The 13,496-nt window shown below is 37.7% G+C and overlaps 1 protein-coding gene across 1 annotated transcript in view; it reads left to right on the forward strand.

Annotated features, from left to right (window-relative positions):
• The window catches only part of epha6 (eph receptor A6), a 64,711-nt gene that overhangs the window by 49,401 nt on the left and 1,814 nt on the right, over positions 1 to 13,496 (forward strand). The window contains exons 9-18 of the mRNA XM_044351838.1: positions 3,027 to 3,151; positions 3,567 to 3,729; positions 5,446 to 5,551; positions 6,812 to 6,882; positions 11,111 to 11,236; positions 12,048 to 12,233; positions 12,320 to 12,381; positions 12,487 to 12,696; positions 12,810 to 12,959; positions 13,094 to 13,287. Of these exons, the coding sequence (XP_044207773.1) occupies positions 3,027 to 3,151; positions 3,567 to 3,729; positions 5,446 to 5,551; positions 6,812 to 6,882; positions 11,111 to 11,236; positions 12,048 to 12,233; positions 12,320 to 12,381; positions 12,487 to 12,696; positions 12,810 to 12,959; positions 13,094 to 13,287 (1,393 nt within the window). The remainder of the gene's footprint in view (positions 1 to 3,026; positions 3,152 to 3,566; positions 3,730 to 5,445; positions 5,552 to 6,811; positions 6,883 to 11,110; positions 11,237 to 12,047; positions 12,234 to 12,319; positions 12,382 to 12,486; positions 12,697 to 12,809; positions 12,960 to 13,093; positions 13,288 to 13,496) is intronic.

Genomic DNA, 13,496 nt, shown 5'->3' on the forward strand with positions numbered 1-13,496 from the left:
TGAATTTGGATGATGGCTTTGGACATAGATCACATATATCTGAAATGCTTTGGGCTTTTTGGGATATTTCACATGTAGGAATGCACTAAAAGATTTGCTTAAAGCAGATATATTCAATATTTTATAATAATAACAATGGATCATGTGTAACGTGAAAGGAGCCCCTTGTAGTGACAAACTACAGTGACTAACAGAGAATTATCTACCAACTCGTGAGTTCCTAAAAGCTTGATTAACTTTACGATATAGTGTCTTATTGCTCATTGTCTTGGTTTTCTGGCCTTTTTTGCAACTTTACTGCTCTTAAAACACTCTACATACTACCTGTCCAGCACCAAATGGCAGACAAAGTTAGTGACTAGCTGATGAATATAGTGAAGCATTCAGAAGCCAAAGAGTTAGATATTTTGTAGACCAAAAAAAGAGCTAAAAGGAGAGTAAATACCGGACTTACATTTGGCATGTTACCACAAACACAACTCCAAATGAATTCTAATTTTTTTCTGTAACTGCTGGATGTGTAAATAATAATAATAATAATAATAATAATAATAATAATAATAATAATAATAATAATAATAATAATAATAATAATAATAATAATAATAATAACTTTATTTGTATAGCACCTTTCATACAATAAAAATGCAGCTCAAAGTGCTTCACATTGAAAAGATAAAAAAATCAAATGAGAGACATTAAGAACATTAAACAGGAATACATGCATAGAATAAAAGGAGGCAAACAAAAACAAAAACAAAAAACGGTGCATTACATTAAAAGAGAGGCCAAAAAAATAGGCTATTGTTTGCTAAAAAGTTAGCTATATCAACTTAAAAAGATGATGATATGTACGTGGTTTTGTCCACAGCTGCCCCCAAGTGGCCAAATAATTATTAGTTATTGCAGGTGTAACGCTAAACATGTTTAATATTGAAAGTTTTGTAATGATGGATGCTTTTTGCTCATGTAGGCTGACCACCAAAACACTAAAACTACATTAGTCGTTAATATACTGAAACTTAGTGCCTGAAACCAGTATTTCAGGTATGGTACACATTTGCAAAGTAACTCAGTGGAATCTGTCCTTGCTTATGCACTATTGCACCATAGTTTTCTGTCAAAACATGCTCTATATTTTTGTTTGTGTGTCTGCTGTTTGCCATTAATGACTGCAGCAGGCAGCCAGACTGAAAGGTTTGAGTTATTCCCACAACATCTCCAGACACTCAGTCTGTGCAGCTCAGGCACCACTTGTCACCAGGATAGGAAGGGCACATGTTAACTGGAATAATATGGCTGACAGCAGATGTGTGATCTGGCTCTGCAAATTGTTTAACAGACAACACAGTCCAATGATCTAGATTCCATTGATGCATGATGCTGTTAAGGGTGTGTTATGATTTATTAATGATTTTTTTTTTTGACACAGTGATGTATTTGTTTCCTTTTATGATCCTAAGAACTGTAAAAGAGGGAATTACATGGCAAGTTTCTCAGAGTTGTCATATTGATTATAACAACTATGATAATGTTTGTGTGTCTCAAAGTCACAGATAGGACATAGTTTAGAATTTTAAGTGCATAACAAAATGCAATAGACCCGAATTAGGATTCTGAATCTGTGCATTGTAATGTAAAATTTGGACACACTTTAAATTTAAATATGTCTCACCTTGACTGTGCATTTTTGCAGGAGTCAGCATCAAACTTCTGCTTTCCATGTGCACCATTTCTCTCTCCTTTATTTTTATTTATTTATTTTGTTTGTTTTATTTTTAAACAAGCTGTGTCTGGGCCGAGCTGCTGCTAGAAAATCTTGGCTTCTTGACAAGATGTGAAAGTCGCATCTGCAATCCAGTGAGTCTGACTTAATCCAGTGGCACGTCACATTTTCTGAAGTGCCCCATCCAGTCTGTGGCCTTCTGTGTGTATCAGGTTATCTGCTTATCTGAGCATGAGGGCAGTTTAAGACATCAATCTAGGCCTGAATTTGTATTCCAGCAATGATTTCCCGAAAAGCACGCTCGACAACAGAGGGACTGGATCTATTAGTTTGCCCAATCATATTCTCTTCAAGCGAAGGCTCAATGAATAATTGATGGTAAATATTTGAATCTCTGCAAGGTTATTTTGTGTCTCCTCAGCATCCTCATGTAAAATATTCTCCCAAATTCAGCAGTAATGACAAACATGATAAACAGCTGCTATAGGTCTGGTGGTTAACAAAAATGTTTTTCACAGGCTGCACATCATACTGAAACTGGACAGTAAAAATGGCTCTCCATCCTCTTTGGGTTTTCATGTGATACTGAAACAATTTTTCGTCGAAACTTCCAAAAAGGTGTTCCATTACTCAAAAGTTGTTTTACTTCAGATTGTCTTCTGTTAAGCAGTGAGTGGTATATACAGCATCTGACACTTTCCTCAAGCTCTATTTCTTTTTTTTTCAGTTTGGTGTTCTAAAACTTTGTTGAAGTTTTTCTTGTGATGGCTGAAGACACTTCTGAAATGTGTTTTGCAGTAGTGTCTCTGAACTCAGTGGATTCACTTTAGAGTTCACTTCCTCAGTGGATTCACTTTGGAGTTCACTTCAGTGGCCACAGCAATAAATGGCTGGAGTCACTCACTGCCTCAGTCCCTTGGGCTTCTCGGACAGGTGACTAGGGGTTGCAGAGTTCGGCTTTAGACTTCAACCATTCTTCCTGCTCTTGTTTCTCCCAGTCTTTCTACTTCATATGTCAAGATTCACTCTCTGACAAATGTGCAGTGAAGCTAGTAATTAGTCAGTGAGTCAAGTCATCCACTTTTTTGTGTCTGTCTTAAAAGTAAAATTATAAAGCTTTTAACATTTATTAGTTTTATGTTATAGAGAATATTTAGACTAATTTTTCAATTTATTGAGAAAAGTCAATAAACAACAGAAAACATTTTTTTGCAAACTACACCTGTTTGTATTATTGTAGAAGTTAAGGTTTATAATCACAGCTGACTCAAATCCCAACACTCTTTGACTGCATCCGCAGGTCCGGCTCTGGTGGGTGTAGTCAGGAAGGACTGGGCCTCTCAAAACAGCATCGCCCTCTCCTGGTCAGAAGTGGAACAGCCACCCTCCGACATAGTGGACTATGAAGTCAAATACTATGAGAAGGTAATGTATTTTTCTGTACTAAATAAAGTAGTTTTAAACTTTTTTTTTCAATGACAATGACTATAGACTATAAGTGCTTAGTGGCAATAGTGATTTGTATTATAATAATCAGTTAGAAAAGTTATTTTTGCTCTAAAATGCACTGCAAGTGATGAAATACACGGTAAAGAACAATCAGCCCACAGAACAATGTGCATTGTTAGCATACAGAATCCCAAATGTAAGTGTAGAGCATTCATAATTCATTGCTATCGCTACTCTGTTCACCATCTGTTCTGGTAGTTAATAGGATAAAAATGATGTGTTTTGTTCAGACGTTGCTGTGACAATGGGTTTATGCAAAAACATGTTTTTCTGTCTTGCCTACAATGTGCTTTTGTTTGTCGTCTCTGGCAATCTGTTTCTACATTTCTAGGAACAAGAGCAGCTGAGCTACTCATCAACACGGACCAAAAACCCCAGTGTGGTAGTAACAGGCCTCAGACCCTCGACTGTCTATGTCTTCCACGTGCGCGCTCGCACTACTGCCGGCTACACAGCGTATAGCCCCAACTTTCAGTTTGCTACTGCAGCTGAGGGTATGATTGTGGAGGAGTTGGGCATGAGGGAATTGTGCCTTGGCTTGTGTTTGCACTAGGCTGTGCTTTAAGCAGGAATGGGAGTGATATTCAGTCATCTTTTCAGAAATTAGATTTGTGCTGAAATCCCAGTGGGTATGAAGTTTTAGTTTTAAAACAATAGATCAGAGCAGAGAGGACTTTTAAAGCTAGAAAGTCAGACATTGTGGAGTCACTGGTGTTGATCAACAACCCTATAAAATCCCTGGAGACATTTTATGGTCATTCTTTGCTATGGATCAGTGAAACTCATCAGTGCTTCTTCAGGCATGAGCCATTTATTTTAAATGTTTATAAGCTCTGTAAGTTCCTGATTCAGGCTGTGCAGTTGTGCTTATTACAGTTTTCATGCACACATAACGCTCTGCTGATTCTAACCCTGAAATATGCAGAGACGCACAGCCTCCTACAAGATACACATTTTAGGTGATGAATATGTAGATGTCCACCTTCACATCCCGTACACTCATATACCGATGCTCCTGACATAAGTTTATTTAAATGCTTGGAATGGGCTTTCACACACAGTACGTGCTGTATTCTCTCTCACCTTATTCGACCTAAACACAATCTCACACAGTTTCATGCCACATCAATGCAGAGATTTTCACCTTTTTTTTTGTTTTGTTATTTGTTTTCTTATGTTTCTTTACTTTCGTCCTTTTTTACCTTTTTTTTATACCAACTGATCGGAATTAGGTTGGAAGAAAAGAGTTTGTTAAAAACAATGTTAAAAAGTTAAATGTTCAACATCTCATCAAAAAATGGCACTATTGAATAAAAATGTTACATTTAACAGATGTCTTGTATATCAAGCATTTACATATGTACAGAGACTGAGATGTCAGTCCTTATACATCAGGGAATATTTTTCTGGTGTCTGTTTAACTAGTTTTTTTTAGAGACACTTAACAATTAATGAGATACTGTTATTTTTAAAATGTACAAATAGCATGTTAAAGAGCAAAGAACAAATCAGTTTGTTCCTAAGTTGTTACTTTGAGTCATAAGGAGCTGTCATCAAGACGTTCTTATACTATTGTTATGAAAACATTTTTCATGTGCATATTTCATTGTTTGCCCACAGGCAAAAGTGCAGAACAGTTTATATCATTTTAGCTTTTGTATGTAAGATATTAATATATGACAAGTGACTCAACTTTCCAACATAGCAATGGGAAAGTAAAATAAATCGCAGTTTTAAATAGATTTGTCTGCAACCAACTGTGCAGCCAAATCTTTTAGTGAACATGATGAATTGTCCAATTCTAAATAGAAATAACTTCAACATGTGTATCTCAATCAGTTTTATCTGGATTACCTTAATGCAATCTGAGTTAGAAGCAGAGCAATTACTGTACAAGAATTTTTAATTTGCTTTCTATTGATTAAATTGGATTGCGTTGTTAAGATATGTTTAAGAAGGGAAACCTGAGCAAGGGATGTTATATAATGAGTGAATGACTTTCATCACATTATTGAGGTTTAATTCAGCTGCATAAGCAACACTGAAATGGAAAGTAACTTCTTTAATCATTGTGTTCAGTAAATTGCAACAGTTTTGTATCACCAGGTAGGGTGTCAGGCCTCTGCTTTTAACTTTGGGAGACAGTTGCTAATATGAGCAGTTACTGATTTGTATCTCTGCTTTCTTCCATGCGTTCTCACTTTCCTCAGATCCTGATATCGCTGATCAGGGTCAAGTTCTAGTAGTCGTCACAGCATCAGTTGGAGGCTTCTCCCTGCTGGTCATCCTTACCCTCTTCCTCCTCATCACTGGACGGTAAGACGCGCACACACACACACACACACACACACACACACACACACACACACACACACACACACACGCATGCATTCCTCTCTGCCTGTCTTCTCATAATCCCCAGAGTCAACGCTACAACCAGAAGTCTGTTAATGGACTCTCTATTTTGCCACCAAGCAGACTCTCTTATTTTCCAAATGGCTGAACCAATTTTCTGCCTAATTACTCAGCATGTAATGCATGTACCAGCAGTTTGCTCCATTCCATTAACCTCCACAGGTTAGCTCAGACTTTTGTCTCCAGTCGGCTTCTGGTTCACAGGGTTTTGTCATTAGTGGCACTTAATAAACAGTGAAAAATGACCCAGAATCAGAGGATACTTTGTCTGGATTTTTACCTAATTGTGATACGATCAGAAGTGATCATCTTTGATTACACCATTTGCAAACTTCTGAAAATATCAGAAGTCAGAAACTGGCTTTACAGGCACTTCCAAGTCAACAAATGGTTGTGTTTCAGTCTACTCTTGTGCCAGGAATGGGTCACATAGGAAAATACAGAGTCTATGTGAACGAAACTTTACTTTAGCTGTAATTTTCTCTTTGACCCTGGTTCAACAGAGTCTAAATATCAATAAAGAGGTTTTGATAAAATTGGCTTATAAACTACTTTTATATAAATAAACACTTCTAAAGTGAAAAGTTGCAAAGTAATAGTGCATTTTTATATTATGATGACTTTTTTCAAAGGGTGGTTTTATTCAGCATGGTTTTTACATTGAGGATGCAAATTGTCCTGGTTGTGCCTCTCTATGGAGACTGAGCCTTGAAAGCCTTGAATTTTTGGGGCTGTGAATAGGATAAAAGTAGGAAAATGGAAGAAAATAAAATGATCTACATAAAGGCGAGAAATAAAATTGGGTTATAGAAAAGAGAAAAATGGCTGTTTTTCCAGCAGAGACATCTTGCAAACCAAAAGATTGATGATGTGGCATTACAAGCAGAAGCCTAATGGTACTGTGTGGCAAAGGTCTACTTAAAACAGTTTTTTCGCAGTTTTTCCTGTCAGGATGAATGTTCACTTTCCTACCTTTTGTCATGAGGACAGTAAATCTGTTGCATGTCTTGTTTGCTGATGATGTCAACAAATTCACTGTGTGTTGTTAAGCACAAAGCACTGAGAGGGGTATTATTAAGAAAGTAAAGAAAAAGTACAGTGGTTGTTAATGTAGAGATAAAGATTATTCTTAATCTTTGGCAAATGTGTTCATATGTACAGGTGTCAGGGTTATATCAAAGCCAGGATGAAGTCAGAGGAGAAGAGGAGGACACGCTTTCGCAGTGGACATGGTAACAAACACAATGTTTTTGTGTGTTTAAAATTCTGTTATTGCTCTGATTTTTAGCATGGGTTTTCACACAGGTGAGGATGCAAGCTGCAACAGATTTCATGCTCCATCTCCCAGGGATTTAGTTTTGACAGTAGTTTTACAAAGACTAGTCACAGTTACCCCCAGAGTTCCAGTTTTTGTGCTTTCCCACTTCCTGTTTAGGTCATGGAATTTTAAACATTTTTGTCTGTGGATTGAATTTGATGAAAATTTCAGGATGATCCATCTATGTGAATATGTGCATTTTCAGTGATTACACAATCCAGTAAAGTGCTAAATCTTTCCTGCTTTTTTTTCTTATACATTGTTTATTGGATTTTGACACAACTTGGTTAACCACCATTCCATTTTCTGAAATACAGGAATGACCAAAGTGCAGTGCTACAATTACAGATAAAAACAGGGTTATTGATCACCCTGTAGGGCAAACATACAGTATTATTGTTGGTGTCCTGTAAGGCACTTCAGTGACAACTCTTGTAGGATTCAATCTGAGGCCTGCAGGGGCACAAGTGTGGCTCCTGAGACAAATCCAACCAGTCTACTATCTCTGGGCATGATTTGGGGATTTATGGTTGATCCCAGCAGAAATGAAGGACTATGAGTCAAAACACTGTAACATGCTGTCATACCAACACCTCCACCCACACCAACATCTTGTGTCTGTGCAGGGAAATGGACACAAGGCCTGTCTGACATGTGAATGGTGGCCTTAAGCCTTTCAAAGCAATAGGAAATGCGTGTGTGTACTATTACTGTTTATGTGCAAGGGTTTTTGTGTGCCTTCATGCTGTCTTTTCTTCAAGTGTACAGAAGAAGAGTTTTTCTGCAGAACTATCTAGTCAGACACTTGGTTCTGTCATTTTAATTTTCCATGTCAACTGAGTGTATTTTTATCTACAGTAAATTACGAATCATGATATCAGTTTTGCTGATACAAATTTGCATTATGACCATTTTTTAAAAAATATTATAGTATTTGAACAGTTGTAATCCTTGCTTCTCACAGTGTTTTCTTGTTGTTTTTTCTTTGCTGTTGTGTGCTAGGGAGGCATTACCCAGACAGGGGATGCCAGTAGTCTTAGCAAACTGGAAGAAAAGGCTTGTTCTATTACAGAGCTGAGCTTAGACACCCTGGAGACAGAAGTAGAGTGTAGACTCCAAACTGGAATCTCTCTCAGACGTAGCCTTCAACCCTCCACAATATGAGCTGACACAGCTATAAAGTACATTTAGTTCCCAGCTCATCTGCTCGAGGTGTACCAGGGGCTGCTTTAAGTTATCATTTGTGCCAGTCATCATGCACTGTGCTCACTGCAGCAACTTCCCCAGACTCAGCCAGAGAGGGGGATGCTGATGCCGGCTGCCTGCAATATCTTTATATGTGCTGCTCTGGGGTTTTTTCTCAGCTCTTTCTATGCTGCCTTCTCTTCCTCCACATCCTGACTAAATAACAAAAACACCTTACAATATAATAGAAGAAATACACCATCAATTACAGCCTCATATAGTTGAAGCAAGAATCAGCCTCGCTGGCACAAGGTAATACGCTTCAGCATAAAAAGAGTTTACTACAGGACTATAGAGTTGTCCAGCAGTAACTACTTGCAATAAAAACTGATTCACTGTGAATTCCAGTGGGAGATTTCTAGTTAAAGTTTTACATTGGAGTTTGAATTAGTTAAGAATGTAAACACTGTGGTGACAAAACTAACAAAAAAGCTAAAATCAGTGAGATTACTAAGAATGTAATGCATGTTGTGGGGAAAAACGTCAAAGTTGTGTCAAAGAAAAGCATTTTAAAATCTGGTAGGGGAGCCCGTCGTTTTAAAAATGCCAACTCTATTTAGGGTGTTCAGACTACAAATTTTAGTGCCCTGTTGTACTTGGTGGCATTGTATTGCACAGGTGATCATATTATCACAGTCCACAAGTATCAACTCTGAGTCACATGTGACCTCTTTGTGTGTGCATTAACTAACGTTGAAACAACACACAGCTGCTTAAGACACATTTAGTAGCCAAGTGTTCAATTACATTTCATTCCCCAAACTTTGGACACTATCCTTTAAAAGTGCTGTATTTCCCACATAGTTCTATATTGACGTAAACCTGATCTGTACATATTTCTTGCATGTTATTTATACATTATTTTATTTAGTACAATAGTAGGCTATTATTGTTTTGAAGTCTCAGCTCAAAGTTACGGGCTGGGCTGCTCTCACATAAGTAAGTGACGATGTTCAAAGGACCACCGGCTTTTCGTGACGTGTCTACAGCGCACAGAGCTGTCATCAAAGGACTGACAGACTGCCGAAAACATGTGCAATACATGCACATACAGAAGTAAGAAGACACACACAGTTTTAAAGAGCAACATTTTCAAGACAAAGCCATAAAGAACTTGGAAACTAATAAGTTAAGAGTGGTCTATGAAGAAGGCTTTTTACTGTGAATGATAACTACTGTGGTGTATGTGGTAAATGTTTTTACTTGTTTGTAGTTTAATTGACACTTGCCATTTATAGACACATTTAAGGTGCCAAAGTTAAAGAGTAAATACATTTTCTCATTGAACTTTCTATATTTCAAAAAAGTGTGTTTTCGGAAATAAGTGAAGTTTAAGTGCACATTTAAGTGACATTTACAGTGGAGTAAGTGTTAAAAGTCAGAGGTTTAATTTACTATTTACATTTTGTATTTACAAAATTTGATCAATTTAAAGCATTGAATTGAAAATGTCAGAGCCAAGTGAGCCTACAATTCAGGTAAGAGACAGTGTTAGGCATAGTGCAAAATCCCAAGACTGACCTAAAGAAGGTCAAGTGGGTGGTGATGAATCCCAGCAAGACAAGACAGAGTCAAAGAACCAGAGCTCTAACAGAGAAGGGTAGAGAAATGCAAGTTGAAAAAAGCCATTATCACATTCAGCAGAGCCTTTATCTGATGATCTGCTTAATGATATCATTGGTGATGTCACAAGTCTTCTTACAGATGCCCAGTGTGTTTATGATGAACTACTGTACGTAAAGTCTTGACTTGAGTCAGACCAGGACACACGATGAAGAGTGGATCTGTGTGTAGCGATTTCTAAGTTCATTGTATCCAGAGCCTCGAGTCAACTGGATGGAAGGATTCCAGAAAAAGAAGAGCAAGACTGGCCGGAAGCAGGTTCTCTCTTTCGACTCAAGCACCTGTAAATTGGGTTCTGTCACTTCTATCCTGAAAGGCACCTCAGAGCATTCAAGCAGGTCTTTAAAATGACAAGAAGCTGCCACTGACACTGCTGGAAGCCAAACTGTTCTGTAAGTGTTATAAGAATAAGAAAGAGAACAAGTGCCTAGAAGAAGAAGCTAAAAAGAAGATAGCTGATCAAGAAGAAGCAGTCGTAAAGCATCATTTAGAACGAGCAGCAGAAGAGGTGAAAGGAAGAATACAGAGAGAGGAAAACGAAGCTAAAATGAAAGCTCAACTGGAAGAAGAGCATGTAGCTCTACAAAAGACTGGAGGAAAAATGAAGAAAGATCAGCATTTGGAGGCAATGAAAGGTCTCAATGCCACACGAGCGAGAATGCCAATGTACGATCAAGTGAAGGCCATAGAAGAAGAGCGGAAAGGCAGCTTTACTTATCAAGCACCTTCACAAAATAGCACATCATCAAGGACGTGGAATGACGATGAATGAACTGAGAGCTAATGAGTTTTGGACTTGATGGAAGAAAGAATATCTTTTGAACTTACAAACAAAACAAAAGTGGCACAAGAACAGAGGGAACTTGAAGGGCAACAACAATGTCTTTCTTGTCAATACTGTGTGTTTTTGGTTTTCATGGAGGATTTTGAGAGAAGCCTTCAAATAAACCAGTAGCAAGAAAGCGACTTGTGTCTGCCTGTGCTTCGAGGGAATTATAAACTAAGTGCACCATGTGCCCCTAATAATGGAAGCTTCTGTAAATGTGCCCATATTCAAGATATTGAAAGTTCTTCTGTTTATTATTGTGTATGAGTTGTATATCAGCGTCATCAATATGTTGAATCTGTATTTTACTTTTAGCTCTGCTTTTATTTTGAATGGTGATATCAAAGTTATATTTAATTAAGTTATATACTGTTCTATTTTATTCCAAAATAAAATGTTAAATAAATATATTCTTATATATGTTCTATATATATTTCTTCTCCTCCAGTTCCATTCTCTGGCATAAAGACCTATGTGGACCCAGACACATATGAAGACCCCACTCAGGCTGTGGAGGAATTTGCCAAAGAGATAGACCCCTCATACATATGCATCGAGAGGGTGATTGGTGCAGGTAAAATCAATACACACATATAGATACTGTATATTGTAAGTATTTTGTCATACCGTACCAACAGAATAGCAGAGGTGTACCCTGTGTGAAAGAGCAAAACATAAGCTCTGATCTTACTTGATTGGTAACTGGATAGAAGATGATATTTAGTGAGCGCAATTATAATAATGTGGGTAGTATTTCCTGAATTGATATTTAGGATTACACAGGCATATTGTAAAGAGATCCCAGTGATGGTTGTCTAGCACTTGTGATAGAGAAGTCATATTTTATGTTTTTCTTTCATAAAAAAAATGTTAAACCCCATAAAGTTCTACTATAAAATCTTTATAGCCAATCTTAGCAAGCTGATTTTAAAGTAATTTATTGTATAGTACCTTAGAGGAACAAAGCCACTGCTGCTGAAAATGAATAATAATGTTTGATGGTTCATAAAATTGAACAGATTGTGTCTGCTGTTCAGTCTGTAATTATGAATGTGCCATCCACTTGTCTGGTTTCTATAACATTGACGCTGTCCGGTGGAGGCAGTGTGCCATCTGGTGGAGGCAGTGTGCCATTATCCATTTAAGAACAGTGCACTTTAATATTTATTTCACATGATATTTTTCTTGTAAATTTGCCAGATTAAAATTTTATAAAGCCATTTCTACTTCACTAAGAGCAGAAAAAATCATAATTGATTACATGAGACTCCATGAGACTTAGACAGTGCAATTCATTTTGTTGCAGCATGTTTAAACTACTTGAGAATTATGATATATGAGGGATCATGCAATGTGTGCATGTGTGTATTGTGTTGCTTCTGCAGGTGAATTTGGAGAAGTTTGTTGTGGTCGCTTGCGTATACCAGGAAGGATGGACATTTCTGTGGCAATAAAGACACTTAAAGGTGGCTATATGGATCAACAGAGGCGAGAGTTTTTGCGTGAGGCATCAATCATGGGACAGTTTAACAACCCTAACATCATTAGACTGGAAGGAGTGGTCACAAAGAGTAAGCTACATATATATGTGTGTGTATGTGTGTGTGTGTTTGCATATATGTTCTTCTTCTCATCATGTGTTTTACCTTTTCCCCAGGCAGACCAGTGATGATAGTGGTGGAGTACATGGAGAACGGAGCGCTTGATTCTTTCCTGCGGGTGAGAAGAATACATGTTCAGAAATGTACACTTGATTTTATGAAAAAATATTGTCTCCTTTCCATAACAATTGTCCTCTCCCTTTACCTCTTACAACCTCTCAAGACACGTGATGGTCAGTTCACAGTGCTCCAGCTGGTTGGGATGCTGCGTGGCATCGCAGTGGGCATGACCTACCTCTCAGATATGGGTTATGTTCACAGAGACCTAGCTGCTCGCAACATCTTGGTGGATGAAAACTTGGTGTGTAAAGTGTCTGATTTTGGCATGTCCAGAGTCCTTGAGGATGACACTGAAGCAGCATATACCGCCACAGTGAGTGTGGGCATAACAGTTTCTCTGAAGGATATCACGGTATCACAGTTATAGCTGTTATACATTCTGAATATCTCCTTAACAGATTTATTCTGTTACTGTTTTTTTGGCAGGGAGGAAAGATACCAATACGTTGGACAGCACCAGAGTCTATTGCTTATGGAAAATTTTCCTCAGCTAGTGACATATGGAGTTACGGTATTGTCATGTGGGAAGTGATGTCATATGGCGAGAGGCCTTACTGGGAGATGTCCAATCAAGATGTAAGCTGCTGAATTAACACTGAAACATGATCAACATAACATGTTTATGTATACTCTTCCCTCTACAAGGAGAATACTCATTAAAATAGAAATATTAACCTGTACAAATATCTGCTTACTGATGTTCATCTCAGGTCATTTTATCAATTGAAGAAGGCTACCGTCTACCAGCACCAATGGGCTGCCCTGTGACACTGCACCAGTTGATGTTGCACTGCTGGCAGAAAGAGGCTAACCAGCGCCCACGCTTCAACGATGTGCTCTCTTTCCTGGACAAACTCATAATCAATCCAAGTAGTCTGCTCACTCTGGTGAATGATGTACAGAGGTAAGTATCAACTCACACACACAGAGTAAGAAAAAGGACCATACTAGTGGTTATAAAATGTTTTCACCCACTAACTACAACTTATGTGAGCTTTACATTTCTGCCTACTATTTTCTAAAGCATTTGAAGGGGATATATTATGTTTGGGGGGATTTTCTGTTATTTGTATACTGTTATAATGTTGGATATCTATGCTAAACATGGTCAAA

The sequence above is a fragment of the Thunnus albacares genome, chromosome 1 (assembly GCF_914725855.1).
Source record: "Thunnus albacares chromosome 1, fThuAlb1.1, whole genome shotgun sequence".
Lineage (NCBI taxonomy): Eukaryota > Metazoa > Chordata > Actinopteri > Scombriformes > Scombridae > Thunnus > Thunnus albacares.